The sequence below is a fragment of the Festucalex cinctus genome, chromosome 6, assembly GCF_051991245.1.
Source record: "Festucalex cinctus isolate MCC-2025b chromosome 6, RoL_Fcin_1.0, whole genome shotgun sequence".
Classification (NCBI taxonomy): domain Eukaryota; kingdom Metazoa; phylum Chordata; class Actinopteri; order Syngnathiformes; family Syngnathidae; genus Festucalex; species Festucalex cinctus.
Genome location: NC_135416.1, coordinates 26354144 through 26368594, shown reverse-complemented (window position 1 = coordinate 26368594; position 14451 = coordinate 26354144). Strand labels below are relative to the sequence as shown.

At 39.8% G+C, this 14451-nt stretch overlaps 1 protein-coding gene across 6 annotated transcripts in view; it reads left to right on the top strand.

Annotated features, from left to right (window-relative positions):
- Positions 1-14451, top strand: part of LOC144021250 (high affinity choline transporter 1-like) — a 93314-nt gene that overhangs the window by 19730 nt on the left and 59133 nt on the right. For all 6 annotated transcript variants that reach the window (XM_077525374.1, XM_077525371.1, XM_077525372.1 and 3 more), the window contains 4 exons: positions 1989-2187; positions 2267-2380; positions 3824-3979; positions 11328-11476. In XM_077525374.1, the coding sequence (XP_077381500.1) occupies positions 2004-2187; positions 2267-2380; positions 3824-3979; positions 11328-11476 (603 nt within the window). In that variant the 5' untranslated portion in view covers positions 1989-2003. The remainder of the gene's footprint in view (positions 1-1988; positions 2188-2266; positions 2381-3823; positions 3980-11327; positions 11477-14451) is intronic.

The window sequence follows — 14451 nt, the reverse complement described above, 5'->3', positions numbered from 1 at the left end:
AGTCTCACCTTACTAGAGCTATCTTCCGCCTACGGATGCCCAAAGGACAACTTCGTGAATGTAGTTAGCCCGGGTGGTGTTTGCATCGAGTGTCGGACCATTAGGGGGACCGCAAGCTTACCTTCCACAGTTGGGGCCTACAGTTGTCACTAACGACCGTAATTCAGGCCTGTCGCTTGTCACTTTCTGCTTTGCTCTCGCAAGCTTTTCCTAGCTCCGCCCACTATCCGCTCTTGTTAGTTGCTCTAACTAACTCTCGCTAGCTCACTTTTGTTAGCTGCTCCGGCTAATTCCGGCTCGCTCGGTCTTTTGGCATTGCTCGCCAGGCTTCACAATGGCTGCCAAGTCGCCGTTACTCGGCGAGATGCTCGTTTGCTCATGCAAAAAAAAGAATTGGGCTAGGCTTGCGAAATGTGGTCTCTCTGAGCCACCGTAGTGTATGTGCTCCTGTGTGCTTCTTTTGCTATTCTTTGACCACTAGATGGCGCTAAGGACACTGGGTCTATAAAAAAAAAAAATTATGAAACTATAACATGACTTTTTCTTTTCTTTCTTTTCCCACGTAAGAATAGTACACTAAGCTTTTACTTTTTACCATAATGTTGGCATATTGAGTGGAACATCTCATCGACATAACCATTACATTTCAAGGGGGCATCTTGTTGAGGTGGTTGGGGGTTTGGGTAACATTTGTTGAGCCAAGCACTGAAGAGCTCAAGCCATTTTCAAAACTGTTCAATAACTTGTAAACAAACAAATACATGATAAATGGGGTTTGACCAATTGTATCCATTTGTGAAATGATATGAAATTGAACAAATATGGATCTATAGGAGCTCTTGGCTTGGTGCCAGAACTATACAGTTTAGAACTTTGCAATGTGTGTTGTGATAAGTGTGCACTAAATGCACATGCAAAGACATATAGATCACACGAGCCATACGAGTGCATTTTTCAGGCATTTGTTGGTTTTGGCAACTGTCCCAGTACCTCATCCATTCCTTCCATGCCTTCACTTAAAAACACACATGCGCACCCACACACACACGCAAACCTACGTACACATACACAGTACATACACCTCAAACATTTCCTTTTTTTCTGCATGTATTTTAATGTCCATACATTCTTTTGGCAGCTGTAATTTGAGTCTGGGCTTTCAGTGTTTTTTAGCGAGCAGGGGACAGGTCTTGTTTTTCCTCCATTATAATTATTATGTTTGAATGTATGTCTAAAATACGGAAAAAATGTTTTCTAAGGCACTACAATCCCATGATAATTCTGGTAGATCACTGAAGTTGTTTAGCGCTCTTGATATTTGCATATATGGTTGAAATTGTGCATAGAAGAATATGACCATAAAGTAAATGTACATAGACACTGATGTGTCTCTTGAGTTAGTTTATATCCACTTGCCTGATTTTGGCATCAAAACCTGGGCCATTCAACCTCTTGAAGGGTGGGACAACAACAGTCCACCATTATAGATATGGCCACGGACATTGTGAGACCACCTTTGTCTCTCAGTTTGCCCAATGCAATTTGTTTAATTTTATTTTTTTATCCTAAACTCTTGCTTCATGTCTTTCACCTTTCCCTATGGTCCTGTCCTGTCTGCCATGAAAGTAGAGCCTTGTCATGAACATACTGCTGCCCACTGTGTTTTTGCGCTGTTTTGCTTCTCCTCGTCCGCTCTTATTCCATTTTAAATATATATATTTTTTGGTTTAAGAATTTCTGTTAACTTAACCTTACAAGTCATCCCTTATCTTATTATTATTATTATTATTATTATTATTATTATTATTATTATTAGTAGTAGTAGTAGTAGTAGTAGTAGTAGTAGTAGTAGTCGTAATAGAAGTAGTCGTAATAGAAGTAGTAGTAGTAGTATTCCCAAGACACATGTTTTGGAATAAGTAACATGCACTTTGAGTGAACGCGTTTTCAAATTGTCTTTCTTTTGTGTGTTGTTTCCTGTTCAACAGAGACAATAGTTAACCATGACTTTGAACGTGCCTGGTCTGGTGGTGATGGCACTCTTCTACCTGGTGATCTTGGGGACAGGCATTTGGGCTTCCATGCGGACCAGGAAAGAGGAGAAAAAATGTAAAGGAGATGGAATGGAAATCACACTCCTTGCCGGACGGAACATCAACTTGCTCGTGGGCATCTTCACTCTGACAGGTACAAAGTTGCTAGCTTATTTGTATGAAGAAAAATAACTGACAACAACTGACAGTTATTTAAAAAACTGTCGTTGCAGCCACGTGGGTAGGAGGAGGTTTTATCCTGGGTATAGCTGAGGCCACATACAATCCAACATTAGGGGCAGTGTGGGCTCTCATGCCAGTCCCTTATGTTGTTACATTCTTCTTGGGTGAGTACTATTCGTTACACTAAACTGAAAATTCAGTTTTCCCTTTTTTTTTTTTTTTGACAAATATCTTCTGATTTCTAGCTAGGCTAGATGATTGATGGCACAGTTGTACACATGTGTAATGGGTTTGAAATTGATGCAAACAAGTAGCCGGAAATGCCAATAAAATTAGGAGCTGACAGGAGTGTGTCTTACTGTACATTAAACAATCGCAACACTAGGGATGTAACGATAAGGGCAATATCGTGATATTAAAACTGCCACAATATCGTGCTCGTCATGTTGACAATATTTAAAAGGAACACTTCTGTTAAAAAAATCAGGTTGATTTCCATTTGTGTAGCTCTAGCACCCTCTAGTGGCTAGTTTATTAGTGCAATTTAATTTTCATTAGGGATGTTTTGGCCTTCTATGTTTAAAATCTATGCTAATTGTCAGACGAATGGAAACCTAATTTGCTTGTGAAGTGACCAATGTGTGCTTGCATTAGCAAGTAAGTGCCTCAATATTGTTAGAGATTGTAGGTGGTTTATATGCATTGCTATTATGTACAAAAGCACAATATTGTGTTTTTCTTTTAGTATGAGCTCTTTTTTTTTACAATATTGTGATCATTTCTAAATATCGCCCTCCCCCACCCCCCATCCCAATATTCTGATAATTAACATATCGTGACCTTCATATCGTGATATTGTATCGTGATGTTTGGATATCGTTACATCCCTATGCAACACCCCCCCAATCTAAATGGAACATGATCTGTGTGTGTCTTTTGAGGGTGTGGGCTTTCGTGTCAAGTTGTTCTGTTCAGGATTTGTCAACATCCTTCATTTCATAACTTGTTGTATTAAAAAAAATTCACTTTAAAACACAAATGACCTCTACAGTGTTAGAACAACAACAACAACTACAAAACCTTGACCACTTGGCTTTCCGTTACTTAAACCGATAATGTTGTTGACTTCTGACATTACCTGAATATCTCCACCATCGACTATCTTGACTGCACAAAACTATAAAAGTGTCACTTGGGTTAAAAATAGGAGCAGGAAGAAATCAGTTTAGGATGGTAATATGAGGCAACAGGTGCAAAGTGTGATGACTTGAACCAAAGAGACCTCTAATCGCTGAGCAACAGGTGACATGACCAGCACGCTGGGCCAATGTCACCATTGTGTGAGAGTTATGAGAAATTGGGAAATAAACCGTGCCCTGCTCTGTTCTAGGCCACTATTGGCTGTGTGGACTCCCCGTGTTCAGCCGGTAGTACTTTACTATCTCGAGAGAACAACTTGTTTTCCTTAATGTCCACATTGTACTGTCTTCATTCTCCTGAATGCCCTCCTTGCCGTTTTCTGTTCCTCCTTTCCACTGATAGAAATATTTTGTGTTTTCTATTGCCGAACACCATTATTTTGCATTCAAGCTTTCTTTGTGTTCCAGGTGGCTTTTTCTTTGCAAAGCCCATGAGAGAGAACAAGTATGTGACAATGATGGACCCTTTCCAGAAGAAGTATGGGAACTTCGTGAGCAATGCTCTGATCCTTCCTGCACTGGTCGCTGATGTACTGTGGGTGGCCCGCACACTTGTCAGCCTGGGTGAGTTGCTTCATACTGTAGAACTGTTTACAGTGATGTATGCATGCTAGGGGTGGAACGGTTCATCAATTCCACAATTAGGTTTTTGGTTTTGTGCTCACGGTTTTCCATAGGTTGGAAAACAACTCTCAGATCAAATTACAATTAGATTTAGACTTAGACTTAGACTTCGGCTTGACTTTATTGATCCCTTTGGGATGGCTCCCTCTCGGAAATTTACATGTCCAGCAGCAATGAGAACAGATAATAAAATAAAAAATAATTAAATCAATCAATAAATAAGGTTATTATACCGGAGATTGAATTAAATAAATTAAAGTACAGTAAAGTGTCATATTTGTGAAGTGCAGTGCATGCTACACCCTCCACCCCCCAGTGAGGAGTTGTAGAGTACAATGGCACAGTGACAAAAAGAGTACTTTAGTCTGTTGGTCCGGCACTTGGGGAGCATCAGCCTTCCACTGAACAGGCTCCTCTGACTGCTGATGACAGTGTGCAGAGGGTGGCTGGTATTGTCCATAATATCCAGCAGTTTGTCCAGAGTGCTCTTCTCTGCCACTGTCACCACTATTATAATGTGAAATTTTAAAGCAAATCTTATTTGACGGACGTAAGACAAAGATGTGTCATAATTCATATCCAATATGGATAGGTTCATGTATAATTAGTTATTACTCCTACTACATGATGTGTGAATGAGCTCAGCTGATGCTCCAAGTGTGCAACCTTAGTCATCTCTTCATTCATGTTCTAAACACCACCACATTGGATTTCAAACAAAACGAACAAGATGTGCTTTAATTAAATGCAGATTTGCACCTTTATTTTGAGGGGATTTGCGGTACGGTCAACAGTTACCTGCCAGGCCAGGCCTTGATACACCAATCCGACGTTGCAAGTCGGAAAATGTACGGGCGTATGCTATCGTCGATTTATCCTCCGGTTAAACCAAACTCCCGTTTGAAACAAAACACCTCAGTCATGAACATTGTGATTTCCGGCCAGTTGTAATTCCATCTTCTGTTTCATATACCACAAATATTGCTTTGGTTTAATAAAGATTTGCAGCGATGGCTTACGCTAACGCTGGTAGGATATGCTAACGCTGGTAGCCTACTAGCATCATTATGAAACCTGCTAACTCGAGAAGCCTCTGAGGCTATACCTGCCCCGCTGCAATATGATTGGCTGCAGCGTCGTTGAAAAGGATATGACGTACATGCCATGAGGCGCCACTGTAACCATGAACAGCGTCATAATGGGTTAGTGCTCAAAAAAGAATTGCGTGAAGGACCAAACGGAATGCCGATGGACCAAATCAAAATTATTTAACCGATCGGTTTGAACAGTTTTCAAAAACCATTCCATCCCTAATGCATGTGTTGTGCAGATATAAACACATCTAGGGACACAATGAATACCACACTTAGAACAAAATAACTGGACTGAATGATTATTGTCAGCGTAGTGTACATAGAAGTACTGTGGTCAAATCTTTGTTTAATTAGGCCATACCATTGATGTAGTGGTACTCAAATGGCCATTACAGCTCCCAGAGTGTTTATTCCTGCACTTGTTGAAACGATGCCCTCAGGACTAAATTATGAGTATCTATGCTTGTATGCTAACCTGCAAAGTCCTTCTAGTGGTGTATGCTGAGGGGCCGGGGTCCCTTGGCTGACAGGCATACCCAAAATAAATCAAGGACAGCTACTCAATTATAACAGCAAGGCATGTATGTGTACATGCTCTTGGTGTCTAATGATAATGAGATTGCCAAGACACTTAAATGCGTAAGTATGCAGAACATAAACAACACGCATGTTAACACTAAACACACGAAAAGTTTGGGATCATTTAGAAATGTTAATAAAATCACGTATGACTTTCACCTTCACCCTCATTAAATTGTACCCACAGAACAACAGTGTGAACTTTGTTACAAAAAGTCATGTCCAAGTCTTATCAATAAGTGCTTTAAACTGAAGAGTGATGATCACTAAGAGGACATGTGCATTGTTACTGACAGTGCTGGTTGTGACCATATTTAAACCATGTTGTCCTGACGGCGTCAAACATGGATTGAGCTCGAGAGCAAATATTGTTTGCCTATAATTGCGCTAAATTGATTCTACAAAACAAAGCTCAAGATGATCATAGGCGGGTTTTACAGGGTGGCAAGGGGTGGCAGCTGCCATCTTCACCATGTATGTGTATGTGCGTGTGTAAATGTTAATAATCATCAGTTTAGAATTCTCTCCCACCCCTCTCCTTTCAAGAAGAAACCGGTTGCATCCTACAACGCCACAAGTATAGGGAAAAAATCAAATGCGTTTTACCTTTTTTTCCCCCAGCATTTCTTTGTATTTGCTGTTTAAAGTAACACTAAGGAACATTCAGTTTTCAATGATAATGGTGGCACCATGTGGACAAAAGTGGTAGTGGACAACCCCACAGAACAGTTATGGAAAATATTTTATTAAGATTAAAAAGTTTCTTAATGTTGCTTTAGTGGGGTTAACTATATTTAACTGACAGTCTTCTGTGTAATGCAGGATTTGGTCAAAGTATAATAAGGAAATGTGCTCTTGTTACTGCCACCTACTGACTAAAGTGTACTTTTCATTTCATGTAATGCACAAAAGGGGGTTAGCATTGGGAATAAAATATCAATGCAGCTCACAACAGTTGCAGCTGTAACCAAGCACTCTACAGAACACATGGACCAAAAAATAAATTAAAAATTAAAAATTAAAAAAAATTAAAAACTCCTGTGATTAGAAGGGAGCACGGAGATTAAATTGGCTTAAAAAAATTGTATTAATATATGAGACAAATGTAGACTGTGTGGAAGACTGTGACTAAATGTAGACTGTCAAATATTTCTAATAAAAACTTAAAATTGGTGAAAATGATTATTACAAGCTATGTTATTCAAGTGACTTGCATAAAACTTGGCCCGAGAATTAAACGTGAAGTTGAAGTGTGTGTGAGGGGGCGGGGGCCGTCGGGGGATTGCAGTTATAACATCAGGACTTTCTGCCACCCCTCCACCACCCCAGAGACGGTCCTTTTCATGACCTTAGCAGTTTTTTGGGGGGGGTTTTTGTGAGTGATCCCAAACTTTATGGGGCAGCATTAGCTAACGCATTAGATTACACACTTGCATTGGTAGGAATTTTTGTATTTTTTTAATAGAATTTGTTATTGATACATTCTGTACTGTAATTGCTGCTGTTATTTCTGTATGCTTTATGTGGCCATGTGTGTCTGTGTGAGAGTTATGAGATGGATGGAAGTGCATTGATATGCAGTGTGAATATGGTTGTGTGGTGTATGTCATGTTTTTGCATGTGTGTTTTAACGCTCTTTTCTTTTCCAGTGGTATTTGAAAAAGGGGGTTAGACATCGAGCAGCCTGTTGATTGTGAAAGGTGATCAATTATTCAAAACAGGTTGTTCATATAAGAGACTTTTTATTCTTTGACTGGTTCAATGAAACATGCCTTTACATAACTCTGTTGTGTGCGTGTGTGGGTGTGGGTGGGTGGGGGTGTGCGCGTGTGTGTGTGTGTGGGTGTGGGTGTGTGTGGGGGTGTGTGTGCGTGTGTGTGTGTGGGTGTGTGTGTGTGTGTAATGTGAACTCTCTGTTAAACTGTGCTGACACACCACAAAATGAATGTTGTGAAACATTTTTGTCCAAAACAATTTTGCCTCCGGGTGAACCCATCCTTAGTAAAACCTGACATTTGAAGGACTGTTGTGCATCCCAAGTTAATACTCAGACACAAAAGCAGATGCACACAGCAATACAGTGGACCCCCACACACACAGTTAGGCACACGCGGATTCATTTTGAGTATTATTATTATTATTTTTTAAATTTGATTCAATTTTTTTGACTAGCCACTCCTTTTCATTGCAAATTCAATTGGCAAGTACCCAGCCACGGTCCAATTTCTGCAGGGGAATGAAATGGTACCGGCGACATCCAAAAGTGGTGTATGCTTGTGTGTGGATGTACAGTATCTCACAAAAGTGAGTACATTGCCCTCACATTTCTGCAGCTATTTAATAATATCTTTTCATGGGACAACAATAGAAGAAATGACGCTTTGACGCAATGAAAAGTAGACAAAAATACAGCCATCGTGGATGAAAATGTCCAAATTGAGGTGTCTCGTTAGTGTTACAAGGTCTCAGGTGTCAACAGGCAGCAGGTATGTTAAACTGAACTAGTGCTGTCACTATCGGAATATTTTTAGAAGCGATTAATCTAAGATTAATCAATCGATTAATCGGCTGATCGGATTCATTTTAATGTTGCATTAAAATGTATTAAAAATGACTTTTTTTTCCCCTTACTTTTTTTTAATTTATTAACCAGTGATTGTTGTTTATTTTGTACTTCGTATTTATATAGTGATTTTTTTTGTAATAATAAAAGTACCGTTAGATTGATGTTGTACTATTTTATGTTACTAATTTAGTCATTGTTTTCCAAAGTAAAAACAAATGTTTGCAAATGTTTTATTTTTATTAAACACAGTCTTCTTTCATCATGGACTACAGAAATCAGTGAACAATTACTGTTGCAATGCTGAAATCAGAGGCTTTGGACACTTAAAAAAAAAAAAAAAAAAAAAGTCTCAACAATTATCCATCCATCCATTTTCTTGACCGCTTATTCCTCACAAGGGTCGCGTGGGGTGCTGGAGCCTATCTCAGCTGGCTTTGGGCAGTAAGCCGAGTCACCCTGGACTGGTTGCCAGCCAATCGCAGGGCAAACAGAGACGAACAACCATCCACACTCACAAGCACACCTTGGGAGAATTCGGAGCGCCCAATTAACCTGCCATGCATGTCTTTGGAATGTGGGAGGAGACCGGAGTCCCCGGAGAAGACCCACGCAGGCACGGGGAGAACATGCAAACTCCACTCAGGAAAGCCGGACGGAGCCTGGACTCGAACCCGAGTCCACAGTCTCAACAATTACTCGATTTTTAAAATAGGTGTCAATTAATTTGATAATCGATTACTTGTTAATTTTCTAAACTGACCGTTCAACGTGGCGCCTCATAGTAAAGAACACTCTGAAGATCTGAGAGAGGGAAGAAAAAAAAAAAAGTAGAGTTGCTCTACATAATGATGACCTCCTAGGCTATAAGGAGGTTGCCAACACCCTGAAACTGAGCTGCAGCACAGTGGCCAAGACCATCTAGTGTTTTAACAGAACAGGTTCCTCTCAGAACACATCTTGCCATGGTCAAGCAATGCCAAGTTGAGTGCACGTCAGGACTGACTGGCCATCTGGCATAGAGGGCAGATGCCCGGTGGGCCGCTGTCTTTTGGGGCCAATGTGGTGCTATTCCATTTATATTTTTCCTCCATTTTACCCGAGAGACCGGCCCACAATTTAGAAGGAGCAGCCCATTCATCCATTTACAATATAGAGTTCAAACTGAACCAATAAACATCAGTGGTAGAGCTACATGGTAGCCAAGGGTGATCAGGAATCGGGCTGAACCGGTGGGCTGAAGTCAAAATGCTATTTGTGCCAGTCCAGTCCTGGTGCACGTGCTTCAAGTCGTATCCAGAGGTTGTCTTTGGAAAATACAGATTTGAATTTTGCCAGCATTGCTGCACACTTTTGTTACAGGAGAGGAATTTAGCTATTGATGGCTGCATTTTGAGGGAGCACTATATTTGCACTTTTAAGCTGTGCACTGACTACTCTTCATTGTGTCCAAGTGTCATTTATGTCCCATTGTTGTCCTGAAAGCACAAAATTAAATATCTGCAAAAATGTGAGGGGTGTACTCTTGTGAGATTCTATATGTGTGAGCGTTTTCTTTCACCCACTCAGCCGTGTAATGTGTAGACATAGGATCTGAAAGCAACTTGGGGATATTTAAGCGCAACCCCCCCCCCCCCCCCCCCCCCCTTCTCGCTTTGGCCTACCCTAGTGCAGCCCATGGAGCCATAGAGCCCCCCCCCCCCCCCCCAAATTGTCATGCCACCTTATTTTTATCCTAAATTTAGCGCTGTGGCATAGGGCACAGCTCAACACACAAGAGAAGGGAACTGTAAAGCATACCATGTTTTGTCATGGCCAGCTATAGTTTAGGTAATAAAAGAAACATCCTAAGTTCATAGCTGACATCTGAATACAATTTCACTTTCTTTCCTGAATATAAATTCAAGGGGTCACTGACTGTTGGTAATAAAAATAATGTGTTATGGCAATCAAAGCTATATCAAATATGGCAGGGCCACACAGATTCCTAGAACTGACTTGATTGACACTGAGGAAGTTCTTTTATTTCTTGAAGCAAATAGAGGCCCAGAGTTTGATTTTCCTGTCACTCACTACATGTAAATGAAATGTGGAGTACACAGTGTTTTGTGCTTTAACACCATCACACTGAGCTCACCAAGCACATTTTAGTGCCAAATGTGAACAGACCATTGACGACTGCAGTCAAGTTATGTAAAGGTCAGTAGGTAAAGGGTCCCGTAGGTGTGTGACGACTAATAGACTAATATTACTAACTCATGAAATGGAACGGGTGGGTAGGGAAAACAAGAAGAGTGAACAAAACAAAGTGTAGCAGTCAAGTAACACAAAGAAGTAAGAAAGTGGTTCTTTCCAAAAAGTGTGTTGGGGTCAGTTAGGGGTGGGTACATGTGGTTCAGTAAGTGGCGATTGGTGCCGATCTGACACTTTTCTGTTTAAGGGCGTTGTTATCGTGTGGCTGCAGGCTGCGGCTGGGGGGACCCCGGCAATGTGGGAGAAGAGACAGTAAAGGTAGTGCTGTTTTGCTTGCCTTGTTTGAGTAACAAGATGTGTTGTATTTTCACTTATCTACATTTACTCATTATTTAAACTTTCAGTGGTTTCATTTCTTGAACAAACTTCTGTTTTGATTTTGTTTGTTTTTATTTTTAATGATCAGTGTCTTAAGGGTTTTTGGAGTCACAATCAATAGGCTGCTTCTCTTCTTATGGTTCTGTTTTTAATATCATTGCTTTATGTCCGCTTGTTGCTTTTGGATTCCTTTTTAAGATGTTTAATGCAAAACCAAGTGTAATGTTATTGACCTGTTATGCAACTGTGATATGTGGATGTTTTTTTTTTTCCAGGATATGTAATATATGGCGTGTTAAAAGTGGATGCATGTATATGTGTCTGTATGTCTGCGAGAGAAAAGAATTAAAAATCAAACGAGGTTTAAAACTGAATAACTTAAAATCCGTCACAAAAATATGTTGCATGTGCCCGTGATGAAAGTGTGTAAGTGTTGGCTCATATGTTGTCAAGTGCTCATCACGATGCTCTTTTGTTCCAGGTGGAACAATGAGAGTGATCTTGGACCTTTCTTATGGCTATTCCATTGTCATCTCCGCCATCGTTGCCGTTGTCTACACGCTCCTGGGAGGGCTTTATTCTGTGGCTTATACAGATGTGATCCAGCTCGTCCTCATCTTTGTCAGCCTGGTATGTAAGCATCGATTCACCCTCTTACTGCCACAAAGTCAGAAAACGTTTACATTTTATTAAAGGGGAAGTCAACCCCAAAAATGTTTTTGACAATATGTTCTACTAATCTAAATGTTCTGGTTAATATTGTGTTAGAGCAGTGTTTCTCAATTTCGGTCCTCAGGCCCCCCCCCTAGCCAGCCTGTTTTCCATGTCTCCCAATTGCAACGCAGGTGAGGATCGTTACCAGGCTTCTCCAGAGCTGGCTGATTAGCTGTCATTGGAATCAGCTGCATTGGGAATTGGGAGACATGGAAAACAGTAGGGGTGGGACAAAAAAACCATCGGTCGTCAAGGGGAGCTAAACGGCCGTATCGGTAGCAGACTTGTCAACCGATACAAAATCCGCCGGGAATCCTTAGATACATTGCTTGTAAAGCTGTGGACCGGATATCGCGTTGCTGTGAATCGGTTGCGAGTGAGGCTTTATGGTTTTCATAACAATAGCAAGAGTTCTACACCTTGCTCTACTTGTTTTGTTTACATTTCAGTAGCAGCACTATTCAAGCTACTTCCGTGTTTACAGAGAGCTAGCAAAGTAGCGCTCAGAGACGATTCATTCCCCGGATGTTGTAAACATAATGCAAAGACGTTACGCACCTTGGGGGGGAGCCTACCGTCAACGCCGTGCTCGCGACACGGCGCGCGCGCGCGCACACCGAGTGACAACATGCAACAGTGGAGACAGTTAGCAGAAGCCGGTGCCGTACATCTCGGTATTTCCCATGGCTATCGAGTCCTCTCGGTGCACTTTTATGTCCCGGGCCGGCGTTGGTACTGCGCGCGAGCCAAAAAGAATAACTCCCGTGACGATCCAATGCATGGATTCAAACGACACAGGTATGTCCCACAGCCAACACACCAGCTAAGCTAAAACCACACTGCAAGTATCTCATTTCTCAGTTTGTGGCTCCCTGTCAATGTACACAACTAGCATGAGCAGCAGGGAACTGAGACGTGCCCGCAATTACGTCATCAAACTCAAAATGAACGACAGCCCAAAACAAAACAAACAGTAGTGATTCCATGGTCATCATCGTGTCTCAGATTAAAAAAACAAAAAAGATGTCATACATTAACCAAAAATGAATGTAATGGCAAAGAAAAACAAAAATTGTTAAAAACAAAAATTGTTAATAAAAAGGGAAATGCACTTTTGGAAATATTTTTGGATATATTAAGTTGTTAAAATGTGTTTGATAGATTTATTGTTCCATAAGGTGGCTTCATATTTCTTTTGGCTGGACGGTAGGTTTATTTCATGTCTTAAATTTATGTTTCTGAAATACTTCACAATGTGGACATATTCTGTTTAATTGTGTTGGTGTCTTTTTAAAGGTTAAATATTTATATTTCAAATTGAATTATCAGCCTTTTGTTTTCCTGATCCTGATTTTGAATAAAAAAAATAACAATTATAACTGTCAATAACAACTAATAAATATTTAAACTGATACATTTTTCAGTCATATCGCCCAGCCCTTTGTTCCGGTCTATTTAAATAATTGATTCAATATATAAAAATATAGAAGACATTGTTGTTGTTCTTTTTTTACACATTTGTAGATACTGTAAAAATTTGTGGTGTTTTAAGATTGTTTACAAGCAACAAATGTCACGATAAGTTTTGAATATTGAAATGAATCGTATCGAATCGAAAATTGTATCGTTCCCAAATTTAATCGAACCGTATCGAACCGTTCTGTTCTGAAAGATAATCGTTTTTCAATCGAATCGCAACTTGTGTATCGAGATACATATCGAATCGGCCTCATGTCAGAGATTCCCACCCCTAGAAAACAGGCTGGCTAGGGTGGCCTGAGGACCGGAATTGAGAAAAAATGTGTTGGAGGAATATGAGTTACACAGCAAAATCTAGCAGTTTTTTTTTTTTTTTCCCCAATATCAGAAGGCGGCCATTTTGCCACTTGCTGTCGAGTGACATGACATCACAGTTGCTCAGATCTCAGCTAACAACCATTCACAGCTCAGCTTCAGAAAACAGGTGAGCTGTGATTGGTCGTTGCCTGAGCCCTGACAATCTGTGATGTCATCTTCAGTTGACAGGAAGTTGCAAAATGGCCGTCCCCTGAGATGGATAAAAACAGCTGTATTTTGCTTCATAACTCATCTTCCACAAATGTAATATTAATCACAATGTCATGTTTACACTAATTAGGTCACATAGAACATATTGTCAAGAAATGTTTAAGGTTGACTTCTTTAAAGTGTTACATCCCAAATCATACCAAACACAATGTTATTATTATTATTATTATTATTATTATTATTATTATTGTTGTTGTTGTTGTTGTTGTTGTTGTTGTTATTATTTTATACAGCAGAGAATATACATCAGCCACCTCACAACACCCCACCCCATCAATTACCTTCCAAAGGGGGTTATACAAAGGCTCAATTGGATCAAGAATTTTGACATTAGTAGGGTTGGGTTAAAAAAAAAAAAAAAATGGAATAATTGATATTAACTTGGATTTTAATTTTTGAGCCTGATATCGATTCATAAAACTATGAATCAATTATTTTAATACCTCTTCTTCCCATAATTTCATAATAAAATCAAATTTTAAAGGCCATAGTTTTTGTGTAGCTTACTTTTCTTTAAATTTACTGTTCAAGTGAATCTATAAGTATTTTCTTATATTTATGAAAGTCCAGACTTATTGCACTTTAAGTCAATTCAGAATCTTTTATATTTATATCCACAATTACTGTATTAGAATTATCAAAATATTTTCATCTCATCCTTGCTGATGTTAATGTTTGTGTAACACATAAGTGATCATAACACGTTTTACTTTCATTCTAACTAAATCATTTAAAACCACTTACTACTCCGCAAAATGTAATGTGGAATTTCTTAGTTGTGGAGTTTCATCATGTCCTTGATGTTTAACAATTTATGTTCCATA